At 37.6% G+C, this 12,316-nt stretch overlaps 1 protein-coding gene across 3 annotated transcripts in view; it reads left to right on the top strand.

The window, feature by feature from the left end:
- Window positions 1–9,949, top strand: part of CSNK1G3 (casein kinase 1 gamma 3) — an 80,526-nt gene extending 70,577 nt beyond the window's left edge. Inside the window, exons 13-15 of one of the 3 annotated variants that reach the window (XM_064176637.1) lie at window positions 893–999; window positions 1,363–1,386; window positions 7,790–9,949. In XM_064176637.1, the coding sequence (XP_064032707.1) occupies window positions 893–999; window positions 1,363–1,386; window positions 7,790–7,844 (186 nt within the window). In that variant the 3' untranslated portion in view covers window positions 7,845–9,949. Of the gene's footprint in view, window positions 1–892; window positions 1,000–1,362; window positions 1,387–1,671; window positions 1,894–7,789 lie in introns of those variants that run through there. The other 2 variants (XM_064176638.1, XM_064176639.1) reach the window with 2 other exon arrangements.
- Window positions 9,950–12,316: the final 2,367 nt, after the last annotated feature.

The raw sequence follows: 12,316 nt of genomic DNA, 5'->3' as shown, positions 1-12,316 counted from the left end.
GCAGGCTCTTAATGTTTGTTACTCGGCCAGAATGACATGTTTCTGTAACGTTGCTTGGACAAGCATTTGTTGCTAGGTTGTTGCTAGTAGACATTTGATACTTGAATGGATCAGTTTACACTATAAAATCCCTGATGCCTACTTGTATGTATCCAGTTAACCATTTTTCTGGCAGATTGTATGAGATAAATTAGGGAGAGGCCTCTCGAATAACTCCATCTGTCATGCAGGAAAACTGATAGGAACTGAGAAAGACACTATTTGTTTCCATTTGGTTTAAAGTCAGAACAGATATTCCCAAGTAAGCACATCTGTCTCAGTGGCTCAAGAGTTTACAAAGGAATTTGGGCCTAAATTAATAATTAATGGGAATGAAGATGAATCTTTACTTTTAAATTTTCTTAGATGGCAGTAAGCGTTCTTGTGCTTTTTAAGAGTGAAAACTAAACACCACCTGCACTTTTATCTTATTTTTTTGTCTCTTCTGATGAGTATTCTTTGACATACAACTGATTCACATGAGGAAGGAAGCTAGAGCACTTAAATACATTAAAGGAGCAGAGATAGAGTAAGAATGACCAAACTGGTATCAGGAAAGCAGTTAGTGCCATTTCTTAAGGCTCAGAAGAGACACTAGTGAGATCACTAGATCACTGGATCAAAATTGCTTTGCTTAGTACACCAAATTTGTGTGGATCATGTCAATGTCTATTCTGCTAGTACACATAAGAAATATCGCAGGCATGCAGGAATAAAATCTGGAAAAGATACTATTAATGGAATACAGAGTTTTTTACTTCAGTTACTGATTTTTTTGAATGTGTAATACAGCTTCAGGAATTGACAAATATGTGTTGCACTACCATAACTTCAGTTATTCTCATAATTTCAGGTAGTAAGCTCAACAAATGGAGAACTGAACACAGATGACCCAACTGCAGGCCGGTCAAATGCACCCATCACAGCTCCTGCAGAAGTAGAAGTAGTGGATGAAACTAAGTATGTCCATATGTTTGTATTCTTTGGATACTGTGTGCTCAGCTACTTTGAAAAATTTCTTGGATATTTATTAAAAAATTTCTGTCTAAAAGTGAATAGCTACTGGTGAGGGGCAAAACTATAGACCTATGATTAACTTTGGCTTTATATAATACACTTTCTATAACTTGTGCTTTTTAGACTAAGCCCTCAATAACAAATTTCTGTGCTTAGATAAGTATGTGCATATTTTGTATTGCAACTCATTTGGAAGTATTTTAAGATAGTCTTCTGATTACCAAAAGTTACGAATGAACGATGTAAAATTCTTCCTCTATGTGGTATTCTGATTCTCTCTTTTCCTCTTACTCTCTTTCTATATAGCTGCCAGAAAGTATTGAACATGTGGTGAGTTCTACAGTGCAAGCAGGCAGAAATTGCCCCAGAGGCCTTATATTTGTTGCTTTATTTAAAACCAATTTCAGAGAACTTTGAAAGTAACAAATCAATTTGAAAATCACAAAACATGTTTTAATACTGTGAAACAATTCAATGTTTTTACAGCAGCCGCCTTCAGGAGTTTTCTGCCTGCTTCAAATCTTACTTGCTTTTAGGTTGTGCAGTCTGTGATATACTTTGTTCCTTTTTATTGAGTAGTAGAATATTTTTTTTCTTACTTTCTATCTTTTACAGGGGAAAAACGTTCTCTTCATGTGCAATAGCATTGAGCTACTGTTTTGTCATCTAGAAAATAGATGGTTGATATGTACAAGTAATAAAAGGCTAACAGATGTTTGAACTTCACCTGTTATCTCTGTAAACATAGTATATATCAGAGGATTGGTCTTTGACAATCTACTGCTAGATAATTAGGTTCAGGATTATTTAAAGTTACTGTGTCATGAAAGGGAAAAGTACTAAAGCCTCTTAACATGTGTTGGATAACAAGTATATATATATTTATATATATGAGTAATAAAAAAATACTTGAAAAATAGTACAGGAAAATATTCTTGATAGCTAAAGACAGTATACCTTTCAACAAGTTTTATTTATTAATTTTGCTTAGATTAGGTTTTTACAAGGATTTAGTTTACCATAAAATAGAGGCACTCAGGTATGAAGGGTACATTAATAGCAGAAAAATCTAGTTAAGCATTCCTTCATAGCAATAAGAGCCCATTTCCTCATTTTCATGTAAGAGGAAGTTTCTCAAAGTACATTTTTTTTCTTTAAGTGATTGCTCTGCTTTTGGTATGTGAGATTTATGTGCATGAGTAGTTAAAGTTGTTGTGAATGGAGGTGTCTGTTTTGCCACACTTGTGCATTAGCTTTCTGTGAGCAGTGAGAAGACCAACTCTGTTTGCCATCTTTGCCACTACTTGCAGAGTACCATTTTATTATTTTTCTGGTGAGAATTTAATTTTCTTTTAAAACAGAAAGGATATTGATAGGCTGCTCATAGAGAAATTGCCCATCCCTCCCTTTGCATAAGTGCAGTGATAACATTCTCTATGCCCAGTTTATACACACAGAGGAAAAGATTACATTTCTAGAGTTTTAAGTAATGCTTAGCCTAATTAAACCTATGACTGCAGAATGTAAGAGAAATCTCACAAGTCAGGATGCTACAGCTACTTGAAAAATGCAGAAGTTCAGTGCTGTAGTTTAACTCCAGCAGGCACTTGCTTACTTCTCTCTTCTCCTGTTTGGATGGCAAAAATAATTGATGGGAAAAGGTAAAACTCATGTTTTGAGATAAGAGCAGTTGAATAACTCAAATTAAGCATAACAATGACAGTAAACAGTAGTAGTAAAAATAATTGTTCTGAAAAGCAATATACAAAAAAGACAAAGAAATAAAATCCAAGAAAAGGTGACTGAGCAACTAGTGAAGTTGCTCATCACTTGGTGACCAATGCCTGACCAGTCATCTGTCCTTTTCCCCCAGCCAACTCCTTCCAGTGAATATACTGAGAGTGACATTCTGTGATGCGGAATATCCCTTTTGCTAGTTCAGGTTACCTGTCTTGGCCATGCTGCTTCCCAGCTTCTTGTTCACTTGCTTTTTGGCAGTGTGGGAAACTGCAAAGTCTTTCATTGAGGGGAGTGTGTGTGTATTTATATCTGTATCTAACACACTGAAACATCAGTGTGTTATCAACAGTATTTTCACACTAAATTAAAACGTAGCATTATACCAGTTATTGGGAATAAAATTAACTCTGTCTCAGATGAAACCAGGATATTACTTTTTTCTGGTGGATGGAAAAATGGCCATGAGACAGCAGTGTGTTCTTGTGGCCAGGAAGGCCAGTGCCATTCTAGGGTGAATTAAAAGAGGTGTAGTTAGTAGGTTGAGGGAGGTTCTCCTTCCACTTTGCTCTGCCCTAGTGAGGTCTCATCTGGAGTATTGTGTCCAGTTCTGGAGCCTCCACTTCAAGGACAGGGAGCTGCTTGAGAGAGTCCAGCGCAGAGCCACAAAAATGATTAAAGAAGTTGAACATCTTCCTTATGAGGGGAGACTGAGGGAGCTGGGGCTTTTTAGCTTGGAGAGGAGACCAGCCAGGAGGATGGAGCCAGTGTCTTCTCAGTGATGCCCAGTGACAGGCCAAGGGGCTATGGGTGGAAGGTGAGGCATAGGAGGTTTCCTGTGAACCTGAGGAAGAATTTTTTCACTGTGAGTGTGACAGAAAGCTGGAACCAACTGCCTGGGGAAGCTGTGGAGTCTCTGTCTCTGGAGATTTTCAAGAAATGCCTGTGTTCCAGTGTGATCTAGGTGGTCCTGCTCTGTCAGGGGAGCTGGACCAGATGATCTTTTAAGGTCCCTTCCAGTCCCTGACATTCTATGATTCTCTGATTCTGGTAGCATATTTATATATGAGTTATTCCTGTTCTTGATCTTTTTAGCCTAGGCTTCACTGACATTGTTACAGACATAATATGTAGTCTAAAATGTACTGTTATTGGATCTTTTTTGATATGAAACACACTAGTTAATTATCCATCCGTGTATATTTAAACTGAAGTTTCTTCACTATTTTTGGGGATAGAAATTGGTTTGTTGCAGTGAGCATTAACTAAAGCAACACACACATGCACATTCCTCTGCCCTATCCCCTCCCGAGGGTAGTTATCAGACATCAATGTATAGGTAGTTATGCATCTTCATAACAATACTTCAGCAGGTTTAGGTAGTTTAATGTTTTAATATGACAGTTACAGGCCTAATTTCAAGGGTATTTTAAACATCAATTTAGATTTTACACTACTGGAGAGTGTAATGAAATACAGGTGTCACTGTCATTCATGCTTGTGATGCAGACATTTTTGTTTCTAAGAAGACTCTCTTTATACCTCTTAATCCCTTCACCTTCTGAAAATACCAACAAGTTTAACCTCTTTTGCTGATACCTTCTGTCTGTAGCATTTTCTTAAATAATTTAAAGAAAAATGGTATTATTTTTTCCAATGTTTTCATAGTTTTGGAAGCTTAGAGTAATTACATCTTCATTGAAAATAGTTGAAGAACAGGTGTCCTTTGAACACAAATATTTTTTTCAGATGAATATTAGATCTCTATTACCACTCAGTGAGATGCTGTAAATCAGAAGGAATAAGGAGTTTCTTCAGTAAGCCTTTTATTGATTCGTGACATTTATCCAACACTTTAACCTTTGATATGTTTATGTACTTGTATGCAGTATATATTCTAAATTTTAGGCATTGTCACCTTCATGCTCCTGATGCAGCCTGGTTTTAAACACTTCCTGGGGTGAGGTATCCACAGCTTCTCTGTGCATCCTGGTCCAGTTCCTCATCACCCTCAGTAAAAAATTCGTTGCTGGTATCCAATCAAAATCTACCCTGCTCTAGTTTAAAACCATTGCTCTTTGTCCTGTCACTATATGCCCCATAAATAGTCCCTCTCTAGCTTTCCTGTAGGACCTCCTTCAGGTATTAAAAGTTTACCATATAGATCTCCTTGGAGCCTTCTCATTTTGAGGCTGAACACACTCAGTTCCCTCAGCCTGTTCTCATAGGATCATCTTTGTAGCACTCCTCTAGACCCTTTTCAACATCTCTGTGCACTTGTGTTGGGGAACCCAGAGCCCGAGACATTACTCCATGTGGGATCTCATAAGAGCAGAGCACAGGGGCAGAATCACCTTTCTTTATCTGCTGGCCGTGCATCTTTTCATGGAGTCCAGGATACAGCTGGCTTTTTGAGCTGCCAGCACACATTAATGGGTAATGTGAAGAGCCATAGGGGATTGCTCCAATACAGGTGTGGGACTTTGCACTTGGCCTGCTTGGACTTTGAGGTAGGCATGGGGCCCACCTTTCCAGCCCATCAGGATACCTCTGAATGACATCTGTTCCCTCCAGCATGCCAACCACACCACACTGCTTGGTGGTGTTGGCAAACTTGCTGAACCTGTTAATAGAACTTGTTAATAGAAGCTGCGTTACTTGTCATGGTATTTTAGAAACTCCACAAAAGTAGGAGATGAAAGAAAACAGTGCTCCATGTTTAAAGATAGAACTCTTGAATGCCTCCCTGCATGAGACCCTTCTTCTCTGTTTGACAGAGAAACAATAAAGAAACTATGGAGAATGAATAAAAGACAGCAGGAGATTATGATTTGCAGCAGGGATGGATTAAAATTTTCTGCAGAGAAAAGCAAGAAAACCTAAAAGTGTCTGAATTACACAGAGGATCCAGGAAGTCCTAAATGTTTAGGAAATGTGATCTGTTGTTCCTTGAGACATGCTTCATATTGTAAGCTTATTAAAAAAAGTAGTTAAACAGTAAAAATTCTAAATCATTTTTCTAGACTTTAAATTGTCTGCTGTGCTGTCTTCTTCCTGCAGTTGACCATTTAACCTGTGTTCTCTACCTAAATTAGGAAATGAAACAATTTTTTTCTGTAAGATTTCTTTGAGGCATCTTATTCTGAAGTGTGTTCAAAAGTGATTTACCATACAAGTCTGGAGTAGGATTTCTTAATTTAGAGGATGATAGGATAATTCACATTGGAAAATGCTTTGCTTAGATAATGACATTTGTTATTCATACATATATAAAATATTTGGTAGAAGACTGCAACAAAGGAAGGGTTAAACTAAATGGGACTCCATGTATCTGCATATAAATTCAAAGCTTAAGTGATCACAGGTATTAGTGATTGTAAACAGATGCTAAAATAAAAGTGTTAGTGCATATAGGGAAATTTCAATTTCATTTGGTGGTCACTAGAATTCAAAAATAATTATCTCTTCTAGAAGTACTTTGGAGTTAATAAATGCAGTATGATATTTCTGCTAAATGCTTATCAATGTAGTTTTCCCTACTGAATTCTAATTTTGAACTTCCTCTCCATCAATAACCAATGTGTTTTTTCTGCTGAAAGTTATGTAACTCTCAGAGCAGCTCTGGTCTGCCTCTGCCCACTGCTACTTTTTCAGTGACTGAGCAACAGGGTGCCCTTGGATATTTTGAGAAGGTAACTTCAGTCTCCCCTTACTTGTTCTCACACTCTGTATAGTCTTAGATTTAGACCCTTCTTCTCCCTGGTATTTGAATGTTTTCCCTATTTTCCATATTCCAAACTAAATTGATAGGATTATTTTGAAATTTTACTGATAAAATGTTTAGTGAACTTAAAAGATAGGTTTATGATGCAATACATTTATATTTTCATTTCTGTTGTATTTCATAGTTCTTAGATTCTTGAGTATATAGCACTGCAAGTCATAATTCAATAATCAAACTGCAGAACTCTGTGGGGCAAGCTCTGTTAGGTTAGACAGGTTGTGTACTCAGTTTTGGTTACAAATTATGAATACAGTACTGCTGGAAGCTTTATTTTTAAAGGTAGTGGTCAAGAGTTGAGGCTTGCTTAAAATAAGGGTAACATTAGATGCAAACGAAAAGGTTTTCTATGTATATTTTTATAGGGTCCTAAACTTTGGGAGTTCTTCTTTGTGTTACCTGTGTCTAACTCACTCCAATTATTTTTTCCTTCTATTTTTTCTTTGTTCTGTTTTTCTTTTTGTTTTGTGGGTGGTGTTTTTGCTTGTTAATTTGTTTTTTTTTTTTTTTTTTTTACTCTCAGATTTTTTTGCTGTTTGCTAAGTGAATTTCATTATATTTGTCAGTTTTAGTTTCCTTCATGTAGAATGCAACAAAGCAGAAGAATGTCAGCATGCTTCAATATACTTGCAGCTGTGAGTTTTTCATAATGGTAGTATCATCACAGCATTGGTTCAAAACATTAATTGTATTAATAATGAACATTTTCTCATAGAACTTTTTGAGGAGCAGCCTTGAGGAAGGTTTTTCTGATTTCTGCTTTACAGGGAGCTTAAATTACATTCTTGTATTGGCAACAGAAGAGTTTTAAGTGCACAGTTCAGGTGACACAATCTTAAGCTTCTATTTTATATATTACCAGTTAATGTGAAAGAGTGTTCAGGTAATGGAACATTCCTTATTCTTAAAAATACATTGTCAGCCTATGATGCCTATACTTTTGATACCCTCACACAATACTCTGAACTTAGTAGCTGTTTTTGTAATAACTTTTTTTTCTCAGTTGATAATTTTTTTCACAAAAAAAAGTGAAATGTGTGAAAACTGTACTGGTATTTTTTTTCACTAATAGATCAGTCACCTGCATTAGAGTTTAATGCGTTCCTTGTGGTGCTGGCTGTATCTGAACTACATACTTCAAGTGTAACAAATGCAGTAAATAATTTAGCTTGTGGTTCCTTTTTATGTCATATGTAATTCATGTCACACCTGCAGGTGCTGCTGTTTTTTCAAGCGAAGGAAAAGGAAAACTGTTCAGCGTCACAAATGACTTAGAACCACACCAAACATGGGCAACTGCTTCTTTGTGCAACCTCCGTAATTGCCACAAGTTTTCCAAGAACTGTCTCAGAAACAATGTCATGCTTTGATTTTGGTTCTCCTGCATCCATTTTTTTAACTCATCTATTCTGAAAGCTTTAAGGTTTTGTCAAATACAAGTCCTCTTTGACCACCAACAACTGGACCAGTGAAATGGTAGAAATGGACAGCATCTTCAGCAAACTCGACCTGCAAAGTCATTGTCCTGTCATAAAGAAGAGCTAGCAGTGTTGGCTGAAGACAGGTATAATGAAACACCTGAGTTTGTAGCAGCTTAGCAACAGCACTTTTCTTCAAAAATGCGAAGGAAAATCACAGATGCACAACTACATAGAAAAATAATAAATTCTCTTTTTTTTCTGACACCTACATTGTTTTTCTATTTTTTTTCTTTTGTTTCACTATTACTGGTGATACTGTAATGAAATTGTGTAGCGTTAAATCTGTCTATGATACTGTGGTGCAGTCACTATCTAGAGATACTGAGGACGCTGATTTAACTGTTGACAGTTGTCTAAATGGCAACGGGTCTAATGAACAAAAAGTATTTCCAGTAGCCTCTAGGCTTTAAAACCTAATTTTGTTATGCCTATGATGGTGTACAGTAGAAATGACTATGTTTCTACAAAGAATGATGAGTTTTGTACTATTTAATTCAGTAATTATAGTGAGATTGAAATACCTTCAACAGATTTCTCAGAATTATAAAAGGACATAGTTATGAATCTGGTTAAAGTGGAATCAATAATAAAACCTTTGTGCTTGCTGAGGTAATTGATGACTGACAACATTTTAACTTGAAAATATGGATGTGCCATATCATGTTGGGGATCTATTTGAAAATTCTTTTTTTTAATTTAGAAAACAAATGCAATGGAAACAAGTGTGATGTCTTTCTTCTCTGCATACTAGCCCATGGCACTCAGAATTTCCTGAGATTTTTAATTTTTCTTGAAAATTTCTTGTCTTTCAGTGTAATGTCACTACTACACCAGGATGGCAAAGAGCTGTCAGGGACGTAGAAGCCCATTTTATGTTTTCTTCTTCAGAAAATACATGCTTCGAAAGCCATAATGACAGAGGTGTTTTGTCATGTTTACATGCCAGTTATTTAAAAGGATGTCTGAGAGATAGAAACGACTGGGCAGATTTATTGACTCAAACTCATATTATCTCAAATTTTTTGTAATTCTTCTGGAGCTAATTAGCAGTGTTTTTCTATCTGCACATGCCTTTTGGCATACTTATTTATTTTCATCTGTTCTGTGCTAGCCTTTAAAATGTGTGTTGTAAGAAATGCACACCTGTGAATTCGTTGGTGCGTTTTACAAGGATTTTAATTGTGTTTTGTTATTTATTTTACCTTTACAGCCAAATATGTTTTTTTTTTTATTATCTGATTCCATGTATACTTTAATCTTTGTCATTATTACTCTTCATGATCTTTAGTTTTTGTTTCTAAAAAACGTGGATTTGCCTGCAAAACCTTGCTGTGTAACAAGTTGAATGTTTCCACTCCCAGTTTATGTTACAGATTATCTCAAACTCGTGAAGTTACTTTGTTTTCATTTGACCTGAAAAGTTAGGTTACTTGACCATTCTTACACAGAAACACATGGGGTTTTTTTTAGTACTTTACCAAATAGCTTGCTTTGTAAGATTTGTAAGTACATGTGGTTTGTGCATTTCTCACACACCTGAGGTTAGTTTTATTCTCAGAGGTTTTTGACCTGTACAGTGTTTGTATGATCTGAGCTCTGTACACATAAGAAAAAGTGTATTATGAACTTAAAATATTTAAATATATAAAAGCTGTTCCATTTGCTGAAATGACACTTGCTTTTCAGCAATATGTTTTTTTCAAATGTTTGATTTTAATGCTGAAGAAGGCTTTCTTCTAGTAAAGCAGAGCAATCAGTACTAATGCAAGTATTTTCCAATTATGACAATATTTCCACTTATTTTTTTTCCTGTCTAATGAAGTGAACATTGATGGATGTCTAAAAATGAAACACATGCCTGTTTAAATATAAAAGGAAAAAAATAGTTTTTTAAAACTTGTCTGTTTCTCCCCTCCTCCCTTTTCCTACTGTCTTGGAGGAAATAATGAAAGCTACTACTTTATGAACTGATGAACAGTTTCAATCTTTTTGGACAGCAAGGAGTTTGAAAGTGTTACTGAAAAAACTACCTCAACAATTCAGTTATAGTTATATTTGCTTAGCTGACAGCTGTTACTGTTACGTGCTTTAATATGCCTAATGATAGGAACAGAGTGAAGGGACTTCAATGTACATGTTTCCAACTAAGAAATCTCAGAATCTCCATGGATTAAAGTCTGCTGTCTGTGTCACTTAGAATAAAAGTTGCTCTAGATGCTGTGACATATGCAGTAAATGTGACATATGCAGTAAATGTATCCTTAATTTTGCCAAGCAGATATGTAGGAAAGGAAGACTTATAGTTAGTTATTCCGTCATAACTTTTTGTTTGATAAAGATTGATTGTTCCTATCTGTGGAGCACTTGATATGATATTGTAAAGGGCATATTTACTTGAGAACAAAATAGGCAAAATTTGTTGCTAGGCTTCTAGTTCAAAATCCTAACATTTTTGCCTTTGTAAGTGGACATTTTAATTTGTTTGTGCTCTTATATATATACAGAGATTTTGTAAGTAAGAATTTTATCTCAAGTTCTTGTTTTTGTTTTATGAAAACTAAAGGTTTCATCAGAATTTCTTGTAAGGTCTGGAATTTTAACACCTTACTGCTTAAAAATACATCCCTATGTGTTTTCCAGTAAGATTTGGTAGATTTTTTGAGGCATATTTCACACATGAAGTTGCAGAATTGGCTGTATCAGAACTCCAAGCCACTGTACAGCTTTATTGATTGTCTTTCCAAATTAAATAGTGTGTTTCCTGTGGATATTACTTAGGAAAAAATACAGTTTATGATCTTTGAAAGAAGAGTCAGACTAGTCAGGAGGACTAAAAGGATTTGGGAGAAAATTAGAAGGACCAAAGCACAGCTTGATTTGATTAATTCCATAATAGACAATAAAAAGTGTTTCTCTAAATACAGTAACAACAAAAGGAGGGCTATAGAGCATCTCCTTTGTCAGATGTGGAGGGAAACACAATGGACAAGGAGCAGGAGAAGTCTGAGATACTGAACTCTTTCTTTGCCCTAGTCTTCAATAGTAAGACTAGTTCTTGTACCTAGCGCACTGAACTGGTAGGTGTTCCAGTGGGTTCTTTGAAGACAGGGAATGCACGGACACCTAGTTAATCCCTTCTGGGTACAATTTCAACACTTTATTATAGCTCAAATACTAAAATCTTAGAGAGAAAGGTATCACAGTATCACAGTATCACAGTATCACCAAGGTTGGAAGAGACCTCACAGATCATCAAGTCCAACCCTTTACCACAGTGCCCAAGGCTAGACCATGGCACCAAGTGCCACATCCAACCTTGCCTTGAACTGCCCCAGGGATGACGACTCCACCACCTCCCCAGGCAGCCCATTCCAGTGCCCAATGACTCTCTCAGTGAAGAATTTTCTCCTCACCTCGAGCCGAAATTTCCCCTGGCGCAGCCTGAGGCTGTGTCCTCTTGTTCTGGAGCTGGCCACCTGAGAGAAGAGAGCAACCTCCTCCTGGCCACAACCACCCCTCAGGTAGTTGTAGACAGTAATAAGGTCACCCCTGAGCCTCCTCTTCTCCAGGCTAAACAACCCCAGCTCCCTCAGCCTCACCTCGTAGGGCTTGTGCTCGAGGCCTCTCACCAGCCTCGTCGCCCTTCTCTGGACACGCTCAAGCATCTCAGTGTCCTTCCTAAACTAGGGGGCCCAGAACTGAACGCAGTACTCGAGGTGTGGTCTGACCAGTGCAGAGTACAGGGGCAGAATGACCTCCCTACTCCTGCTGACCACACCATTCCTGATGCAGGCCAGGATGCCACTGGCTCTCTTGGCCACCTGGGCACACTGCTGGCTCATGTTCAGGCGGGTATCAATCAGCACCCCCAGATCCCTCTCTGTCTGGCTGCTCTCCAGCCACTCCGACCCCAGCCTGTATCTCTGCATGGGGTTGTTGTAGCCAAAGTGCAGCACCCTGCACTTGAAGCTATTGAACCCCATCCCATTGGCCTCTGCCCATCTGTCCAGGCGGTCAAGGTCCCGCTGCAGAGCCCTTCTGCCTTCCAACTCAGTCACATCTGCCCCCAGCTTAGTGTCATCTGCAAACTTGCTGATGGCTGACTCGATGCCCTCATCCAGATCATCTATGAAGATGTTAAAGAGGATGGGGCCCAGCACTGATCCCTGAGGGACACCACTAGTGACTGGCCGCCAGCTGGATGTGGCACCATTCACCACCACTCTCTGGGTCCGGCCCTCCAGCCAGTTCCTAACCCAGC

The sequence above is a fragment of the Pogoniulus pusillus genome, chromosome Z (genome assembly GCF_015220805.1).
Source record: "Pogoniulus pusillus isolate bPogPus1 chromosome Z, bPogPus1.pri, whole genome shotgun sequence".
In the NCBI taxonomy this organism is placed as follows: Eukaryota; Metazoa; Chordata; class Aves; order Piciformes; family Lybiidae; genus Pogoniulus; species Pogoniulus pusillus.
Note: the sequence above shows the minus strand (reverse complement) of the source record. Positions and strands in the feature narration are given on the sequence as shown.